Source organism: Pongo abelii, chromosome 18 (assembly GCF_028885655.2).
Source record: "Pongo abelii isolate AG06213 chromosome 18, NHGRI_mPonAbe1-v2.0_pri, whole genome shotgun sequence".
NCBI classification, from domain to species: Eukaryota; Metazoa; Chordata; class Mammalia; order Primates; family Hominidae; genus Pongo; species Pongo abelii.
The window spans coordinates 4,593,336-4,614,271 of NC_072003.2; the positions used below are offsets into that span (position 1 = coordinate 4,593,336).

At 55.7% G+C, this 20,936-nt stretch overlaps 1 protein-coding gene across 10 annotated transcripts in view; it reads right to left on the reverse strand.

Annotated features, from left to right (window-relative positions):
• CORO7 (coronin 7) overlaps positions 1 to 20,936 on the reverse strand; it is an 86,895-nt gene that overhangs the window by 47,723 nt on the left and 18,236 nt on the right. For 7 of the 10 annotated variants that reach the window (XM_054533190.2, XM_024233082.2, XM_024233079.3 and 4 more), the window contains 6 exon segments: positions 20,352 to 20,422; positions 19,669 to 19,852; positions 17,681 to 17,757; positions 7,373 to 7,423; positions 564 to 650; positions 6 to 88 (listed from right to left, as the gene is read on the reverse strand). In XM_054533190.2, the coding sequence (XP_054389165.1) occupies positions 6 to 88; positions 564 to 650; positions 7,373 to 7,423; positions 17,681 to 17,757; positions 19,669 to 19,852; positions 20,352 to 20,422 (553 nt within the window). 10 annotated transcript variants of the gene reach the window in all.

The window sequence follows — 20,936 nt, forward strand, 5'->3', positions numbered from 1 at the left end:
CCTACCCAAGCGAGGTGTCCAAGGTGAGGGAGGCCAGGGCGCTGGAGAAGAACCGCGTGTCCCACAGCTTCACTTCGTGCTCACGCATCTGCAGGGAGGGCAAGAGAGGGGCTCAGAGGGGCCTGTCCCTCAGCCCCACCCGGGGGCTCCCAGGGAACCCAGCGCCTGAGGGTACAGCCTGACATGGGGCACCTGCCCCACAACAGGGCTTGGAGTGGGGATGGGAGTCACCCCAGGGAAAGAGAGTTCGGGTTTTCATGTTCTGCCCCTTTAAGAACCCTTAGGTGACAAAGGATGAGGGGCGGTTCCCTCTGTGGACTTGGGTCCCTGTGGGGCCACTATGGCTCCTGGGGTCAGGCTGAGCTATTACAAATGGAATCTGCCAGTTTTCAGCAGCCGTCAGTCCCCTGAGGCTCTGAGACCCGGCCGCACAGCCAGGCCGTATATGGACAGGCCTGGAACTGGCCCTCGGTCCCCCGCCTCCCGTTGGCTTCATCCCCACCCAAAGGACTGGACACGTCCCCACCTGGCCGTGCCCTGCTCCTCCGGGAGGAACCCCCTACCTGGTTGAATCCAGTAGACACAAAGTGCTCCCAGGTGCCCGTCCATGCCAGCCGGCTATCCCTGCTGTTCTCATGGGCCTGCGTGCTCTGCAGGAGGCAAGAGGTGGACCTGAGCCCCCAGGGCCCCTGCTGGTGGGTGGGGCCCCCTGGAATGGGCCTGAGCTGGGGAACTTCTGCTGCTCACCTGCCTGAAAGCCGCACAGAGGGTGGGAAGGGCTGGGTCCTTCTCCACGTCCCCATTGGGACCAAGGGTGGTCTCTGAAGCACCCCGGGGATCAGCCCCGCCTCTGCCCCAGCTGAGGGCAGCTCTGCACCCAGAGGCCAACCTGGCTGCTCCTCCCGAGTGTCCCTCCTCCCAAGGAGAGAGCTGCCTCGCTCCCCAGCTCCAGGCCCCTTCCCTGCTGCGCCGGGGGCTAAAGGCACTGGCACTCTCTTGCCCCCAAGAGCTGTGTGATCCTGGGGACGCCACACTCTCTCAATTTCTCATTTCTCTCGCTTGTGTAAGGGGCTCACAGTGCGGTGCCACCCGCTTCTCAGGGCTGTCGCCATGTGGAAGGGCAGGGCTTGTGGCAAAGCGCCGTGTACATCGGGGGATTTTGAGGATCACTGCGGCTGCCCCAGGCAAGAGGCAGGGCCTGGGACCCACCTCTGGGCAACATCCAGAGAGTGCCAAGTAGTGCCTCTCCTGGCCCTCCCGAGGTGCTGGAGCTGCCAGCAGGAAGGCTCCTGGCCCCTGGGAGGAGAGGGAAGCTCACATGGTGGGTGGGGCCCTGTCCTCCTGGGCCCTGGCAGTGGGGAGCTGAGGGGGCCAGAGGAAATGCAAACAGCTCCTCCCAGTCACCCTGGCCCCTGGAGCCTGAGACGAAGGACCCTGTTACCAAAAATAGTTCACCCCAAACCATGGCCAGCTTCCTCCGAGCTTCCCACGATCTCCTTGGGAATGAATGAGGGAGGGAAGCAGCTTGCGAGGAGCTGGCCCGGGGCCCCCTCCCCAGCCCGTGGAGGCTGACTCCAGCGTGGGAGACCATCGGAAACAGCTCCAGGTCCCGTCCTTCGAGGGGCTTTTCTCACTGTTCCCTTCCCACCAGGCTGCGGCCGGCACAGGAAGTTGGGGCTGGAGCCTGAGAACCAAGGCCCCACTGCCCTCTCTCCACGTAAGAGGGGATATCAGGTCAGGACAAGGGTCGAGCCATTGGCCAGCCCTGCCCTCAACACCCGGAGAGGGTCACAGTGTCATTCGGGCTCCTGCCCTCTCGTTGGTGTTTGGTGTGCAAATATCTGTGTGCGTGCAGCCCACCAGGTGGCTCTTAGCTTGTCCAAAAGTCACTCATTCATTCAAGAAACACACAAGGCCTCCCAGGGGCCAGAACCGTGCTAGGAGCTGGCGGTGGGGCCGGATGGTTCTCAGAGAGAGGGCAGGTGCTGGGGGAAGCAGTGCCCCTCACTCATCTGTTGTCTCGTCATACGGATATTTGAGCCACACACTATTCGAGATGACGTGGTGAACAAAATGGGGAAAGTCCCCGTGCCCGTGGAATAAACACATCAGGGAGGCAGATGTAGGCCAAACAGAATCAGTGTGTCATTCCCTGTGACTGTGCAGGCCATGGGGGAGCCGCATGGTGTTAGGCGAGGAAGCTCTGGAGATGGACCCAGGAGAGCCCCGGCCTGGCCACCTCCCATGTTGGGTCAGTCACTGGCTCTGTGCCTCAGTTTCCATGTCTGTAAAAAGCACTGTAACAGAATTTACTTTTTTTTTAACCTTTCTTATGGTGCCGAAGGACCTACTTTTGAAGACGGCCACAAGGAGTAAGAGGGAACACTTGTAGAAGGCTCAGGATTGTGTCTGACACGTGTCAAGTGTGCATATCTCACAGGTGATAGCAGGGTACCGTCAGAGTGTAAGTGAGGGAAGACCTAGTGTCATTCCTGCTAGGCTGGGAGGGTTGACAGGTGTGAGCCAGGCATGGGAACTGGCATCTGCAAAGAGTTGGAAACTGGAAGCAGAGAGACCCGCTCAGCCAGCAGGTGGGGACAAGGGAGATGGAGGCTAGGCCAAGCCTGCAGGGTCCCCCAGAGGCTGCCACTGAGCACTTTTCACCTAGGGGCGCAGGCTAAGGCTAGGGGTGGAACGCCCTTGGCCTGTATCTCCCACCTTCCTAATTCACATGTGGGAAGCCAAAGGCAGAGAGAGAGGAAGCCATGGTGCAAAGTGGCCCGGCCCCAGCTGTCTCCTCCACCTGCACAAGACGGACGTGAGGCTCAGAGTGGTGATGAGGCTTGCACAAAGTCGCAGCTAGGAAGCAGCAGGGAAGGGAGGAGGAGCCGCCCAGGACCACAGCTGCCCCAGAAACGCTCTGATTTCCAGCAAACATCCTGGGCCAGCTCTTGCTCCCTGGAGCGTTCAGCCCAGCCTTCAGAGGTCCAGGTAAGAGCTTTGGCTGCGCCCAGCCACTCCCCACTGTGGGTACACCCAGCTCAGTTTGCCCAGAGACCAAAGGAAGCCCCCAGGTGAGGGAGGGGGTCAGTGGCCCACCCCTTACCCTATAACTCCTCATCAATGGAGTGATCACCAGTATCAAAAATGAGAGGTAGGCTGGACGCAATGGTACCTGCCGTAATCCCAACACTTTGGGAGGCTGAGGTGGGAGGACGGTTTGAGCCCAGGAGTTCCAGAGCAGCCTGGGCCACAAACTGAAAACTTCTCTCTTAAAAACACAAACACCAGGCTGGCCACAGTGGCTCACGCCTGTAATCCTAGCATTTTGGGAGGCCGAGGCGGGTGGATCACCTGAGGTCAGGAGTTCAAGACCAGCCTGGCCAACATGGTGAAACCCCATCTCTACCAAAAATAGAAAAATTAGCCGGGCATGGTGGCAGGCGCCTGTAATCCCAGCTACTCGGGAGGCTGAGGCGGGAGAATCGCTTGAACCTGGGAGGCGGAGCTTACAGTGAGCCGAGACTGTGCCCCTGCACTCCAGCCTGGGTGACAGAGTGAGACTCTATCTCAAAAAAAAAAAAACAACCAAAAAACCAAAAAAATAAAACCCAACTAGCTTGACGTGGTGGTGCGTGCCTGTAGTCCCAGCTACTAGGGAGGCTGAGGCAGGAGGACTGCTTGAGCCCAGGAGGTCAAAGCTTCAGTGAGCCGTGTTGGCGCTGCTGCACTCCCGCCTGGGCGACAGAGCGAGACCTGTTTGCCAGCCTCAGCAAGCCTCAGAGAAGAGCCCTCTCCCCAGCTCCTCATTCTCCTGGGTAGGGGGCAAGAACAGGGGCTGCAGCTGGGACCCAGGCATCCTGTTACCCTGCAGCCCCAAAAGGGCCCCCCCAACCTGGCTCTGAGAACAGGAGGGGCTGTGGCAGGGCAGGAGCAGTGTCAGCCCCGCAGCGGGTGCAGGAGGGGAGGCGCGTGCCCGCCCCTTCATCACCATGGCAACACTTCCTGTGCAGGGCAGGATGGTTCCAGGAGCAGGCCTGGCTCCTTGCTGGGGTGAGGGGACCTACTTCAACAGTAAGACTCCCCCACTTACCCCCTTCCCTCCTCTGAGGTTCACCACCCCCCACTGGCCTGTCTGATGCACTGGGATTCCTAGAGGGCTCAATCCGGGGCCCCCTCCCGCCCAGACAAGAGTTCTGAGGCCTCGACACTCATTTGGGGCTGCCACTTTCCCGGAACAGCCTGGGCTCCAGGGCCTCACCTAGCCCCAGCTGGGTCAGTTGTAAAGGGAAGGGGCGGCAGTGGGGGTCCTGGGGGTTCTGCAATCAGAGGGGCGAGCCTGCCTCTGTCACCCTGAGGTGGGACCCTGGAGAAGCCACAGAACCATCCAACCCTTGGGGTCTACACCTCCGAGGAAGTGGAATATGCCAAGTACCTGGCGCATAACAAAGGGTCATACATGCAGTCTAAGAATCAAGCAGGGGTGTGAGCAGGAGGAGCCTCCCCAGGGCCCCCTGCTCCAAGCTCACGCCTGAGGCAGGGCTCCAACAAGACAGTGGAGGGCGGACTCCCTGGCCCACTCTGGGCTCCGGGACAGCACCAGGGCTCAGGTGGGGTGGGACCCACAGAGGACAGAGGTTGGATGGAGGGCAGGCGGCCCCGCTCCCTGACCCCCCAGCCACACCCCACTAGGCAGGAAGGAGGATTGCCAGAGAAGGCGATCCCAGAAGGCCTCTCCCTCGAGCCGGCCCCTCGGCTCACACCGGCCCTGGCTGCCAGCAGCGGTTTTCCTAATAGAAGCCAGGTGTGGGCCAGATGCCCTGGGAGGAAGTGGGGGGCAGGGCCACACGGAGAGCGGCATTCCAGGCCTGCTGCCCCCGCACCAGGGCCCGAGCACAGCCCCAGCCAGCAGCTGGAAAGGGTGGGAGCCACCCACGCTCTTCCCAGGTCTCCTCGCCCCAAAGCCCCGCAGGGGGGCTCCCTCCAGAACCAGATCCTCTCCCTCTCTCTTCGAGGAGCTGGGAGCCCCTTGGATAGCAGCCACTCTATCCCCACCTCGGCATCAGTCACCGCCCCCAGCCCTGCTGGAAGAGGAGGGGAGAAGAAGAGGAAGGCTGGAAAGAGGGGGCGGAGGAGGCGAGAATAGGAAGAATCACGTGGGCCCAGCGAGCTGGCTCAGAGCCATGCCCGGTAGGTCGGGGGCAGAAGCATAGGTGCCCCAGCAGTGCCCTGCGCTCTGGAGAGGAGAGTGCAACCTGAGAAAGTGAAGGGGGCCGGGGGAAGCCTCCGTGGCGCCTTCAAGCTGAGCCTGGGCCCCGCTTTCTGGGCAAAGACTTGGAGGTCAAAGAAAGTTACCTAGTGAGGATACCACACACACCCACACGGCCTTGAGATGCAGACAGCCACCATCTACCAGGCCCAGGTCCCACATGACGAAGAGGTCAGCCAGCCTCACCAGCAAGTATGACCAGGGTGTGGCCAAAACCACCCTGCCTGGCTAGTTTCACTGCTTAAATGGGAGTCCTCTCGGTCTTCAGCTGGACAAAAGTGGAACTGACTGTACCGTTTGGACTAAAAAGTTGCAATCTTCCATGTGACTGGGTTTCTCTCCTGAGTCTTGTGTATGTAGGGGGCTCTGGGGCTCCAGGCTACCACTAGTTTGGTGGGCTGGTGGTTTGCTCTTGACCCCGGGTGGGGAAAAAGTCCTAGAAATGGGGAGGGGTTATCTGTGATGGGCCTAGGTCTTTGCTGGGGAGCTCCTCTCCTGAGCTAACAGTAGGACCCTAAACTTCACCTTCCTCAGGGAATAAGCCTCCTCAGCTTCTGGAAAGTTCTTTTTAGAAATGTAAATTCACGGCCAGGCGCGGTAGCTCACGTCTGTAATCCCAGCATTTTGGCAGGCCGAGGAGGGTGGATCACAAGGTCAGGAGTTTGAGACCAGCCTGAGCAACATGGTGAAACCCCGTCTCTACTAAAAATACAAAAAAATTAGCCAGGCGTGGTGACGGGCGCCTGTAGTCCCAGCTACTCAGGAGGCTGAGGCAGTAAAATCACTTGAGCCCAGGAGGTGGAGTTTGCAGTGAGCCGAGATTGCGCCACTGCCCTCCAGCCCGGGCGAAAGAGCAGGACTCCATCCCCCCACCCAAAAAAAAGAAATGTAAATCTACTCATCGCACCTCCTGCTTAAAACTCCCTAATGGCAGCCGGGCACGGTGGCTCAGGCCTGTAATCCCAGCACTTTGGGAGCCCGAGGTGGGAGGATCACGAGGTCAGGAGATCGAGACCATCCTGGCTAACATGGTGAAACTCAGTCTCTACTAAAAATACAAAAACAAACTTAGCTGGGCGTGGCGGCGGTCGCCTGTAGTCCCAGCTACTCGGGAGGCTGAGGCGAGAGAATGGTGTGAACCCGGGAGGCGGAGCTTGCAGTGAGCCGAGATCACGCCACTACACTCCAGCCTGGGCAACAGAGCAAGACTCTGTCTCAAACAAAACAAAACAAAACAAAAAAACTCTGTAATGGCTTCCCACAACCCAGGTGACCATGGGCCTGTATCCCCCAGCGCCCCTCGCGCAGACCCCTCGGACAAGCCCGTCCTCTTTCAGGCCATCTGTGTCTGCCCCCTTGGCATTACTCAGGCCTCTGCTCCCCGGCCAGTTACTCAGGGAAGCACTAAACCAGCCCAGCAAGAGAAGCCCCCAGCAACTACCCCAGGACAGGGCCCTGTGTCTGGCTCCATAAACATTCCCTGCCTAGCACAGGCAATGTTTATGGAGCCAGACACAGGGCCCTGTCCCGGGGTTGTTGCTCCTGCCTACAAGGTCCCTGTGGGGCGAATGAACAGTGTCCCAGTGGGTGGATGCCTGCAGCATGAGCCAGGTCCCAGCTTCCCCGCTCGGAACTGAAATGGCCACGCACACTCCATGCACAGACACAAACCAGAACAAGCTCAGTCCCTGGACCCTGTACGTTTTGATAGGTCCCACTCAGGATCTTCCTGCAGAGGACAGGTGCTGTTTCTTTTTGGCTCCTCTGCAGCTGGTCTCTGCTGACTATGCCAGGGTGAAGGTCTCAAAGGAAGGAAGTGGGAATCTCAGATCGCTGCCTGAAGCCACAGGATGGCCTCCGTGGAGAGCCTGGGGGAAGCTTAGCTTCTGCCACCCTGTGATCAAAGCCAGGCCCTCCCAGGACCCGCAACACACTCCACAGGAAGAGCTCCCAGCAGTGGTGGCCCACCTCCTGGGGACCCCTGGTGCTGCAGAACATGTCTGCCAGGACCCCAGGCCTGCCCCTACCTCCACCTGCTAGAACCACTGGGTCCTCAGCCTCAGCGGAGGCTTCAACCAACCCCGGCTTGCCCACACAACTCACCTGAGAGGCCTGTGGCTTTGTTCTGGGGTCAAAGATCCGCAGCTGCTTGTCCTGGAAAAGCAGAGAGGAGGAAACAACTTGCGATTAGGGCTGGAGGGTCCCTGGAAGCCAGCCTGTTCCCCCCACCTCCCAACCCCCAGCTCTGAGCAGCCCATCCCCAGCACACAAGGCTGGCATCACACACCAGGGGCTGGAGGGTCCCTGGGGGCCAGCCTGTCCCCCCCGCCCCCACCCCGGCTCTGAGCAGCCCATCCCCAGCATGCAGGGCTGGCATCACACACCAGGGCATCCCTCATCAGCTCTGTTCCTCCTCCTCAGCACAGCAGCAACCACCACCCAGTCCCCCAGTTTTCTGTGAGGAGTGTTCAGCTTCCTGAGACCTACTCAGTGAGGAGTGTTCAGCTTCCTGAGACCTACTCCACATCAGGCATACCAGACACTCGACCCCTCCTACTCTTCCAACTACCCTATGAAATGGTACTATCACCGTGACCCCTCACAGACAGACAAACGGAGGTCCAGAACCAAACTCTAGGCTGTCAGCGTCCCACACATGCTCAGCCCTGTACTAGGCCCAGCCTGGAGAGGCTCATATGATGACCTCATTTCTGCACTTACAGAATTTAGCACTAACCAGGAAGACGAGCTTACACTTCCGAACCATCCATTCGGCAGTTACTGACAGATTATCCAAAGGGAGGATGGAAACAGACAAAAAGCAGAAAAAAATGTACTGAAATAAAACACTCATGCTTTGTATGGGACCTTCTTTCTGTGGAACAATCTGTGTGTGTGTGCATGCACACGTGTGTGTGTGCATGTGTGTGTGTGTACACAAACATTCATGCATAAAGAACCAGGGCACAATCTGTATCCACTACTACAGGCTGGGCCATAATAATTTTGTTTTCTCTTTTGAGACAGAGTTTTGCTCTGTCACCCAGGCTGGAGTGCAGTGGTGCAATCTTGGCTCACTGCAACCTCTGCCTCCCTGGTTCAAGCGATTCTCCTGCCTTAGCCTCCCGAGTAGCTGGGATTACAGGCGCCCACCACCACATCTGGCTAATTTTTGTATTCTTGGTAGAGACGGGGTTTCACCATGTTGGTCAGGCCGGTCTCAAACTCCTGACCTCAGGTGATCCACCCGCCTCGGCCTCCCAAAGGGCTGGGATTACAGGCGTGAGCCACCGTGTTTGGCCATAATAAATTAAGTGCAAAAAGGAAGTTGTAGAATAACATGGCATAGTGTGATTCTACTGTGGTAAAAATCAACAAAAATCTCCATTTGTGTGACCATGATCCTGTTTGTTTTTATTGATACCCAACTGTCATATAGCCCATACATGTTACAAGTTTGCTGAGCAAGGAGAAAGGTCTAGACTAACACAGGCTGGTGTGCTAATGCTGGGTATCAAGGGTGGGGAAGATGGGGGCTGGTTAACTTTTCCTTTTTACATCTTTGCACAGGTCTATTTTGTTTCATTCAGCACAGATTCCTGTTTTCATATTTTGAAAAACAGTAAACAACTGGAATTTGAAATGAAAAACACCACCAGCCAGGCATGGTGGCTCACGCCTGTAATCCCAGCACTTTGCGAGGCTGAGGTGGGTGGATCACCTGAGGTCAGGAGTTCGAGACTAGTCTGGTCAACATGGTGAAACCCCATTTCTACTAAAAATAAAAAAATTAGCCGGGCATGGTGGCAGGCGCCTGTAATCCCAGCTACTCAGGGGGCTGAGGCAGGAGAATCGCTTGAACCTGGGAGACAGGGGTTGCAGTGAGCTCAGATTGCACCACTGCACTCCAGCCTGGGCAACAGAGTGAGACTCCGTCTCAAAAAAAAAAAAAAAAGAAAAAAAGAAAAACAACATCATTTGCACCAGTACACATAAAAAGAACTTGAAATACACATGCTTCTCAACATACAATGGAGTTACATCCCAATAAACCCGTCTTAAATTGAAAATATAGTAAGTATGGCCAGGAGAGGTGGTTCATGCCTGTAATCCCAGCACTCTGGGAGGCCGAAGCGGCAGATCACTTGAGGTCAGGAGTTCGAGACCAGTCTGGCCAACAAGGTGAAACCTCGTCTCTACCAAAAATACAAAAATTAACCGGGCATGGTGGCACGCGCCTGTAATCCCAGCTACTCGGGAGGCTGAGTCAGGAAAATCACTTGAACCTGGGAGATGAAGGTTGCAATGAGCTTGCAGTGAACCGAGATCATGCCACTACACTCCAACCTGGGAAACAGACTGAGACTCCATCTAAAAAAAAAAAAAAACAAAAAAGCTACCGTAGGCCAGGCACAGTGGGTCCTGCCTGTAATCCCAACACTTCGGGAGGCCAAAGTGGAAGAATCACTTGAGCCCAGGAATTTGAGACCAGCCTGAGCAATATGGCAAAGTCCATCAATGGACATTTCTCTCTTTTTGTATTTTTTTTTTGTTTTTGAGATGGAGTTTCATTCTTGTCACCCAGGCTGGAGTGCAGTGGCGCGACCTCAGCTCACTGCAACCTCTGCCTCCCGGGTTCAAGCGATTCTCCTGCCTCAGCCTCCCGAGTAGCTGGGATTACAGGTGCACGCCACCATGCCAGGCTAATTTTTTGTATTTTTACTAGAGTCGGGGTTTTGCCATGTTGGACAGGCTGGTGTCGAACTCCTGACCTCAGGTAATCTGCCTGCCTTGGCCTCCCAAAGTGCTGGGATTACAGGTGTGAGCCACTGTGCCTGGCCTTTTTTGTCTGTTTGTTTTTGAGACAGTCTCGCTCTGTTGCCCAGACCCAAGTGCAGCGGTGCAATCACAGCTCACTGCAAATCAACCTCCTGGACTCAAGCGATCCTCCCACCTCAGCTTCCCAAGTATCTGGGACCACAGGCACAAGCCACCAGGCCCTGCTAATGTTTTAATTTTTCTTTCGTAGAGATGAGGTCTCACTATGTTGAGCAGGCTGGTTTTGAACTCCTGGCCTCAAGCAATCCTTCTGCCTCAGCCTCCCAAAGTGCTGGGATTACAGGTGTGAGCCACCAGGCCTGGTTTAAATATACATTTTTAAAAAAAATATATAGAAATGGCCAAAAAGCATATGAAAATATGTTCAATATCACTAACCATTAGAGAAATACAAATCCAAACCACAATAAGATATCCCCTGACATCCATCAGGACGCCTACTACATTTTTAAAAATAGCAAGTGTCAGGCTGGGCGTGGTGGCTCATGCCTGTAATCCCAGCACTTTGCGAAGCCAAGGTGGGGGGGGAATCACCTGTGGTAAGGAGTTCGAGATGAGCCTGGCCAACATGGTGAAACCCTGTCTCTACTAAAAATACAAAAATTAGCTGGGCGTGGTGGCGTGCACCTGTAATACCAGCTACTTGGAAGGCTGAGGCAGGAGAATCGCTTGAACTCAGGAGGTGGAGGTTGCAGTGAACCGAGATCATGCCACTGCACTCCAGCCTGGGCAACAGAGCGAGACTCCAACTCAAAAAAAAAAAAAAAAAATGGCAAGGCTGGGCGTGGTAGCTCACACCTGTAATCCCAGCACTTTGGGAGGCCAAGGTGGGCGGATCACAAGGTCAGGAGTTCAAGACCAGTGTGGCCAACATAGTGAAACTCCGTCTCTACTAAAAATACAAAAATTAGCTGAGTTTGGTGGTGTGCGCCTGTATTCCCAGCTACTGGGGAGGCTGAGGCAGGAGAATCGCATGAACCCAGGAGGTGGAGGTTGCAGTGAGCTGAGATGGCACCATTGCACTCCAGCCCAGGTGACAGTGCGAGACTCCGTCTCAAAAAAAAAAAAAAAAAAAAAAAGCAACTGTTGGTGGGTACGTGAAGTTAGAACCCTTGCACACTGTTGGTGGGATTGTAAAATGGTGCAACTGCTATGGAAAACAGTATGGCAATTCCTCAAAAAATTAAAAATAGACCTGTCATGTCTTCCAGCAACCCCATTTCTGGGTACATATCCAAAAGAACTGAAAGCAGGCCATGAAGAGATATTTGCGCACCCATGTTCATAGCAGCACTACTCGCAATAGCCAGGAAGTGGAAACAACCCAAGATCTACTGATGGATAAATGGATAAACAAAATGTGGTCTGTGCATACTATGCAGCCTTCAAAGGCAAGGAAATCCTACTGCACGCCACAACGAGTAACCCTTGACGATGCAGCATTTCATTATGCTCAGAGAAATAAGTCAGCCCCAAAAGAACAAATAGTATATGATTCCACTTATGTGAGGCATCTAAAGTAGTCAAATTATAGACATAGAAAATTATAGACATAGAAAGTGGAATGGCAGTTCCTAGGGGCTGGGAGGTAGGGCAAAGGGAAACTGCTGTTTAATGGGTATAGAGTTTCAGTTCTGCAAGATGAAAAAATTCTCAAGTCTGTTTCACAACAGTGTAAATATACTTAACACTACTGATCTGTACACTTAAAAATGGTTAAGATGGTGAATTTTGGCACTTTGGGAGGTCAAGGCGGGAGGATCATTTGAGCCCAGGAGTTTGAGACCAGCCTAGGCAACATAGTGAGATCCCTGTCCCTACAAAAACTTTAAAAAGTAGCTGGGCATGATGGCATGTGCTAGTAGTCCCAGCTACTCAGAAGTCTGAAGTGGGAGGACTGCTTGAGCCTTGGAGTTTGAGGCTGCAGCAAGCTAAAAAAAAAAAAGAAGAAGAAGGTAAATTTTATGATATGTGTTTTCTTACCATAATTTTAAAAAATTGCTGTTAGCCCACAAAAACACATTGCTAAGTGAAAGAAGCCAATCTGAAAAGCTACATACTACATACCATGTAATTCCAACTATATACAGACAATGAAAAGATCAGTGCTTGGCAGTGATCTGGGAGGAGGGAGGAAGGGATGAATAGGTGGAACCCAGGGGATGTTTAGAGCAGTGAAACTATTCCATATAGTGGTTACATTACGTCATGCATTTGTCATAACCCATAGAACATACAACACAGACTGAACCCTCATGTAAACTGTGCGCTTTAGTTAATAATAAAGTATCAGGCCGGGTATGGTGGCTCAGGCCTATAATCCCAGCACTTCGGGAGGCCGAGGTGGGTGGATCACTTGAGGTCAGAAGTTTGAGACCAGCCTGGTCAACATGGTAAAACTCCATCTCAAAAAATACAAAAAAATTAGGCCAGGCATGGTGGCTCACGCCTGTAATCCCACTACTTTGGGAGGCTGAGGTGGGCGGATCACCTGAGGTCAGGAGTTCGAGATCAGCCTGGCCAACATGGAGAAACCCCATCCCTACTAAAAATACAAAATTAGCTGGGTATGGTGGCACATGCCTGTAATCCCAGCTACTCAGGATGGGGAGGCAGGAGAATCGCTTGAATCCAGGAGGCGGAGGTTGCGGTGAGCTGAGATCGTGCCATTGCACTCCAGTCTGGGCAACAAGAGTGAGACTCTGTCTCAAAAAAGAAACAAAAAAACCAAAAAAGTAGACGGATGTGATGGCACATGCCTATAGTCCTAACTACACGGGAGGCTGAGGCACGAGAATCACTTGAACCTGGGAGGCGGAGATTGCAGTGAGCTGAGATCACACCACTGCGCTCCAGTAGTGCAATAATAATAATAGTAATAATAATAATGTTTACCATTGGTTCCTCAATTGAAACAACGTACCACACTCATGCAGGATGTTCATCACAGACACTGGGGGAGGAGGTAAGGAATACGGAAAATCCTTGTACAACTTGCTCACTTTTTCTGTAAACTTAAAACTGTTCTAGAAAATAGTCTATCAACTAAAACAACCCAAAAAGAAATGCAGGGGAAAACCAAGTGAATTCCTGCTCCATGTGCAGCCCCTCCCTGAGAGATGAGTAGCCTCCCTGCTACTACCAAGCTCCAGGCTCAGTGCTGGACTCCAGGGCCTGGAAGTTGTCACGGGAAACCGCGGGGAAGAACTTAGACCTGGTTGTGGAAGGACAAACAGAGCTTGTGCTGGGAAGGGAAAGCATTCGAGGAAGGTAAAATAGCGTGAGCAAAGAGGTGGAGAAAGGAACTTGCTGGTGTCTGGCGCTGGGGGAGGAGAGGCCACGTGAGGAGGCAGATGGTGGGAACGAAGGGGGCCGTGGGTACACGCATGGCTGGCAGAGGCGGGGGCCTGTCTGGAGAGGGCCTCAGAAGCCAGGTCTCCCTGGTCTGCCTCAGCAGGGCCCTGGTTTTATGCCGCTCCTGGCAAAGCCCTGCCAGCTGCAGTTTACCAAGCACCTGCTACGTGCCAGGCGGGCACCAGGTACGGTCCAAGGACTGGCTCTTAACACTCCACTACTCCACACCTAGGATTCAGAGGGATGGCGAGGGACAGAGAGAGGAGGATGAGAGACAGAGGACAGAGACCAGAGAGAGAACAGCGAGGGACAGCAAGGGATGAGAGAGGACAGAGTGTGACAGAAACAGAGGACAATGACAGAGTGGGCCAGACAGAGCAACTAGAGATCAAGGACAGAGACAGGGGACAGCAGGAGACAGGCAGGACACCAGGGACAGCAAGCGACAGAGGCTCTCAGGAGATGAAGGGCAGGACACGACATCCAGCAGTCAGGGCTGCTCCTGCCCCACAGAGCTGCTCCTGCCCCACAGAGCTGCAGAGACCGACAGCCCGAGTCCAGATGCCAACACCACCACTGACCAGCTACGACGTGGGCAAGCCCCCGAGCCCCCTATGGTTTCTTTTTTTCTTTCTTTTTTTTCTTTTTTTTTTTGAGGTTTTAGTTTGTTTGTTTGTTTGTTTTGAGACAGAGTCTTGCTCTGTCACCCAGGCTGGAGTGCAATGGCGTGATCTCGGCTCACTGCAACCTCCGCCTCCCAGGTTCAAGTGATTCTCTTGCCACAGCCTCCCGAGTAGCTGGGATTACAGATGCATGCCACCATGCCTAGCTAATTTTTGTATTTTTAGTAGAGAAGGGGTTTCACTATGTTGGCCAGGCTGGTCTTGAACTCCTTACCTCAGGTGATCCGCCTGCTTGGCCTCCCAAAGTGCTGGGATTACAGGCGTGAGCCACTGCGCCCGGCCAGTTTTGTTGTTGTTGTTGTTGTTTTTCAAAAGACAGGGTCTTGCTCCGTCACCCAGGCTGGAATGAAGTGGCTCAATTCGAGCTCACTTCAGCCTGGAACTCCTGGGCTCAAGCAATCTTCCTGCCTCAGCCTGGGACCCCAGGCGCGTGCCACCATGCCTGTCTAATTTTGGCATTTTTTTTGTATACATGGGGTTTCACCATGTTGCCCGAGCTGATCTTGAACTCCTGGGCTCAAGTGATCCTCCCACCTCGTCCTCCCAAAGTGCTGGGATTACAGGCGTGAGCCAGCGACCGGCCACCCGCCCAGCCCTGTGAACTGTGAGGATGCGGACAGCGCCACCCCTGGGCAGGGCTGGGCGCTGGGGCTAAGGGCGGAACTCACAGCACACGCTCCATGAGGGCCGCTGGGCCACCCTCATGGAGGAGCTTAACGCGGGGTCCAAACCAGGGTTCAGAGTGGGCACCGAGGCTGCTCTGGCTCAGCGGAGAAGAACTAGGATGCAGAGGCCGCGTCCTCCCCGGCTCATCAGGCTCAACCACGCCGGGAATAAGCAGCGCAGCAGGCCGAAATGGACCATCCGTAAGGAGAGCGCGCCCCCTAGCGGCCTCCTGCCCCTTCGCTCCCAGCTCGGGAGGCCCCTTCACCCAGTGGGAGTAGCTAAGAGGGAGCAGGAGGGGGCTTTGGTGGTCCTGGGAGGCAGACCTGCTCATACAGCGGCAGGACAGGAGTGGGAGCCAGGGGCACGGAGGCTTCGCCGCCAGGAAGGAGATGGGGCGAGGGTGGGGGCACACTCTGGTGGGAAGTCCCATGACCCCCCACCCCCATCCCCATCAGGCAGCCCGTGGCATGAGCAGCTCCAGTACATAAACCCAGAGCCAGGTGCGGCTGCAAAGAAGGGCTCAGGCTCGCTCCTGGTGTGGAGTGGGCCCATCCAGCAGCTCCAGCCACAGCTCAGGACAAGCCCTCGCTCTCTGCACACTCATGGGCATCACTGGCTGCTCTATGACAGTCAGGCCACCCCCCACTCCCGGCTCCATACTGCCAGGGTTTCCAGTGTAGGATGCCCCCACCAGGGCCCCGATGTACTACTCCCTTTACAGCAAAAGAAGGCAGCAGCCGACCCAGGGCTGAGGTACCCACTGGCCCTAGACTGTGCTGACAGGTGTGGCTTGGAGGCAATGCTGCGTCCCCGCAGGTGGAATTCCTAGGTCCAGGAACCAGGGGAAGGAGGGGGAGTCGTTCCACTAAGCATCACTCCCATGACCCACTTGGGAAATGTGTGCTTCTTGTCCCTGCAACTTTAAGCTCTGGGTTTAGCGGGGGAAACACATCCACTGGGGAAGCAGCAGGAGCTCCTCTGTACTGTGACTCCTGTGACTCTTCCTGCAAGACACCAGTAAGCAAGGAGAAGAGTGGCCAAGCCGGTGGCCCATGGGGCTGCTCACTGTCCTTCCGGGCACAACTGTGGTGGCAAATAGGGCTCGGATCCCCAGGAGGAGGGCCTGGACCACCACACCAGTGACAGAGGGGCGGAGACAGTTTCTCAAAGAAAGGAGATGTCACAGTCCCAAGGCAGCCATCCCTGAGTCCTGCTAAGACTGCCCAGGCCATCCCCTCTGCGTGGGATGCCCGTCCCCTCCTTCTCAGCCAGGGCTCATCCCTCAAGGACCGGCCTCGAGCTCACTCTGCCTGGGATGCCGTCCCCAGCAGGGTTAGGTCAAAGCACGCATAACAGGTATCCCCAGAAGGGGCTCCCTGGGGGCCTTATTGGCCCCCAGAGCTCAGGCCAGTCTCTCAGGACTCTCTGCTCAATGAACACCACAAAGGAAAAACTGATCAAGACTGGGAGATGCGGCTTCCACAAAAGCAGAGTACAGAAAACAAAGTTCGACTAGGGTCCCTCCAAGTATGCAGAGCCCTGGGGCGGGATGCTCAGGTCTGGTCGGCTTCCCTGCCCTGCTAGCTCCTGTTTGGCTCCATTCCCAGGCTTCGCAGCCATTCTTCATGTGTCTTCAGGCTCGGCACAGCTCCAGAAGGGCCCTGATGGGTGCCCTCATTCCCAGCAACCCCGACAGGTCTTCAGAGACCCTTGGTGGTACCCACGGCCATCTCCCTGGGGAAGCCCTTTGGCCCTGGTCTCAGGCTCCAGCCTGGTCCTGGCTTTCCTCTTCCCACCTCCTCCCCTACAGGCTCTTCTTATTCCCTCCTGGGGGCAGCACTACGCGGTCAGCAAATCAAACAAACGGCAACTTTTCACCTGCAGCCGGATTCTGCTCAGAGCCCCTCCGGGCCCAGACTCCACTGACACCTCCAAGTACCGCAGGCAGCTCAGCAAGGCTGCAGCCACCCTGGAGCGGCTCTGCCCAGAACATTCACATCAGGTGCCCCTCTAGCGCCCCCTCCCTGCCACAGTACATCCCTGTCCCAGTGACAGGCCTCTCCTACTGCCTCAGGACCGCCACACCTCCCACCCAACCCTTCTCCAACACTTGGCTTCCTCCTCCCAAAGGTCTCCGCCACTCCTGGCAGAGAACAGCTCTCACCTCCCCGCAGGCTGCCACACATCCCCCTGTAGACACTCCCCTCCTGCCACACACTGTCCATGAGGTTCCAAATGCGAATCCGCCCCCCTCACTGCACCACCTGTCCTACTCTGGCCTTTAACACTTCATTGCCTTCCCATTACCCCTATGGCAACAGGCACAACCCTTACTCACCACCCAGCACCCGCCTGCCCCGCACCTGCCTGTCCTAGCCCCGATCCCTGCCTGAGGCCACGCGTCCCTGGCCTGTCCAACCAGCTCAAAGCACCATGTCCCTCTTGCAGAGCCCAGGTCACGGGTCCTCTTGTCTGTACTGTCCTCGACGGAAGTCACCTCCCCAGCAACTGGGGCCTGGCCCAGCACCTGCGGCCGAATGCTGCTTAACAAGAGTCTCGCAGAAAGGCTGGCGGTTCAGACGGACCAGACGGGCGGCCAGAGGAGGCTGGTTGAAGGTGGCGACATTAGGGTGCAAACCGGGGACCAGCGTGGGTTCTCATCTGACAGGGGCCTAGGCAAAGTAGGGGCTTCCAGATGTAGGTGAGCGGGGGTGTGAGGGGCAGCTTGGGGGCAGGGCACACAGATGACCATCCTGACCTCAGTGCTCCGCTGCCTCCTAAACAACAAGCCTGGAAGGCCCAGCCCAGGGGGTCCCAGGCCAGGAGGCCTGCACAGAGCCCCACAGGGAATCCCCACCTGCCTGCTCACCTTGCACGCTGTGCCCACCAGGGCTCCATCCCGGCTCCAGACGGCGCTCTGCACCAGGTCCCCGTGGGCCTCCAGCTCTGCAGAGAAGCAGCCACAGTCAGGCCCCGGGCAGTGAGGGCACCAGGGAAGTGAGTGGGGGCGGGCCTTGCTGGGGGGAAATCCCAGAGCAAAGGCAGCAGCTATGAGTGTCCTTTTCAGCCAAGGGGGCAAGGGCAGCAGCTTCTCCCAGACAGGCTTCCCCTGCACCACAGGCTGCTTCCTTCACCCCACCTTTGTGCAGCTGTACATCACTCAACTACCTTCCAAGGCTCCCTGCTCCTGGCCTGGCTCTCTCATCCCTCCCAGGCTCACTTCCAACATAGCTCCCACCCCACAGGGTCACTCCTGCCCTAAGCCTCTACTCCTGCCGTCTATACTCTCCCTCGCTAGTGTGAGGTCTTAAAATACTTCTCTACATTCTCTGCGACTCCTGTTCCAGGTTAAATTGTGCTCCCCTAAAAAGATGGTGAAGTCTTAACCCCCACTACTTTTCGGAGGCTTGCTCTGTCACCCAGACTGGAGTGCAGTGGTGCAATCTAGCTCACTGCAATCTCCGCCTCCTGTGTTCCAGCAATTCTCTTGCCTCAGCCTCCCAGGTAGCTGGGATTATAGGCACCTGCCACCATGCCCAGCTAATTTTTGTAGTTTTAGTAGAGACGGAATTTCACCATGTTGGCCAGGCTGGTCTCAAACTCCTAACCTCAAGTGATCCACCCACCTCAGCCTCCCAAAGTGCTGGGATCACAGGCGTGAGCCACCACACCCGGCCTATTATTATTTTTTGAGACAGCATCTCGCTCTGTTGCCCAGGCTGGAATGCAGTGGTGTGATCATAGCTCACTGCAGCTTTCACCTCCTGGGTTCAAGTAATCCTCCCACCTCAGACTCCTGAGTACCTGGGACACAGGCACACGCCACTACGCCTGGCTAATTTTTTAATTTTTTGTAGAGTTTGTGTCTCACTATGTTGCTCAGACTAATTCTCAAAATCTTGGGCTCAAGCAATCCTCCCATTTTGGCCTCCTAAAGTGCTGGGATTAGAGGTGTGCGCCACAGCGCCCATCCAAGAAGGTTTTTTTTGGTTTTTTTTTTTTTTTTTTTTTTTTGAGATGGAGTCTTGCTCTTGTCGCCCAGGGTGGAGTGCAATGGCACGATCTCTCTTCGCTCTCCATAGCCACTGCAACCTGTGCCTCCTGGGTTCAAGCGATTCTCCCACCTCAGCTTCCTGAGTAGCTGGGACTACAGGCACCCGCCACCACGCCCAGCTAAGTTTTTGTATTTTTAGTAGAGATGGGGTTTCATTATGTTAGCCGGGCTGGTCTCGAACTCCTGACCTCGTGATCCGCCCGCCTCGGCCTCCCAAAGTGCTGGGATTACAGGCATGAGCCACCGCGCCCGGCCGAAGTTATTTTTTATTTTTATTTTTTTGAGACGGCATCTCACTCTGTCACCCAGGCTGGAGTGCAGTGGCGCAATCTCGGTTCACTGCAACCTCTGCCTCCTGGGTTGGAGCAGTACTCTTCCCTCAGCCTTCTGAGTAGCTGGGATTACAGGTGTGCGCCACCACGCCCAGCTAATTTTTGTATATTTAGTAGAGATGGGGTTTTGCCATGTTGGCCAGGCTGGTCTTGAACTCCTGACCTCAGGTGATCCACCCACCTTGGCCTCCCAGAGTGTTGGGATTACAGGCATGAGCCACCACGCCCGGCCATTATTTTTTTAAATGGAGAAAAACAACAGAAAAAAAAAACAGCTAAGAGGATGAAACTGGTGAGCGAAGCGAGATGGGGTGTTTATTACAGCCTCATAGAATCTTAAGACTTTTATACTATGTAAGTGTAAAACTTTGATATGTTTTTAAATTTATGTTACTAAACATGCCAACAAAGAAATGGAGTGCTGTCCAGAGTGGGGCTGCCCTGGGAAGGGCAGGCCAGGGTGGCCTGTACCTGTCAGGGGCTGTTGCTTGGCTGCGTCCCAGACCTTCACAGTGGTGCCTGCTGCGCTCACCAGAATGCCGTCAGAGGTGGGGTGGAACTGCAGCACCTCCACTGGGAGGTCCTCGGGGCCCAGCACCACCCCAGGTGCTGAGGGCAGGGCCTGGCCAGGCCCTGGCAGTCGCCAGAGTTTTACCTGCAGGAAAGACCAAGTCCGTGAGCACAGGGCTGAGGGCCTCACTGCCTTGAGTCAGCAGCTGCCGTGACCCCAGTGAGGTCCCGTGTTGGAACTAGGCCACTCCAGGAGACCACACACCTTGGCCTTGAGGGGAGCGCCCACCCGCCTCAGCTTGCTTGGGCCAGGGGCTGCATACCCCACATCCGAGAAAGCAGGGAGGGCATCTCAGCTCCTGGACCACGGGGCATGGTCCCAGAGTCGGGGAAGTGGCTCTGTTGTTTCTGGCAGCCTCCCCACCTGCTGTCCTCGGGCTCCAGGTCAGGTCAGAGTCACGACTCCAAGCAAGCCCTTGGGAGCCAGTGTGGGACCAGGAATTCAGACTAGCCCCGCAGCCCTGGGAGGTGGGGTGGGGCTGGACTGGGAGGCAGCAGAACCCTGTGGGGATGACGCTGGGGCTCAGAAGGCCCTCGACTACGGGCTGGGACATAGAGCAGCTCTTCCAACTGGCTCCACTCACCGTCCTGTCAGCAGAGCCTGTGGCCAGGAGGAAGTCATCAAAGGGCGAGAAGTCCAAGTCGGTGACTAGGTCTGTGGGAGAGGAATGGCTGAACCCACCGGAATGTCCTGCTTCCAACCCAGTATGAAGCAAAGCCCAGGGCTTCCGAGGTGACACTTTTGTGCGCACACAGAAACAGGCTGCAAGTCTACAAGGGCCCTCTGGACACCATGGGGGCAAACGCCACAGGCCCCTCCTGCGACATACGTCCCCGAGGGCCCTGCTGACCCAGGGTGGCCAAGGGCTCTGGCATCAGGAGGTTGACAGGAAATGGGCAGGAAGCCCCTTGAGTCACCAGGCACCCGCAGGAACGCAGCTGCCCAGCCCGACCCCTCCTAGGGCAGCACAGCCTGCTGCTCCTTCAGTCATGGAAGGTCCCCAGGAGTCAACTAAGAAATTGCTTTTTGGTTAAGCAAGCCGGAGTTGGCTTTAGTTCTTTGCAACCAAAGAACCTGAATGTTGGCTGGGCATGGTGGCTCACGCCTGTAATATCAATACTTTGGGAAGCCAAGGCGGGCGGATCACTTGGGCTCAAGAGTTCAAGAC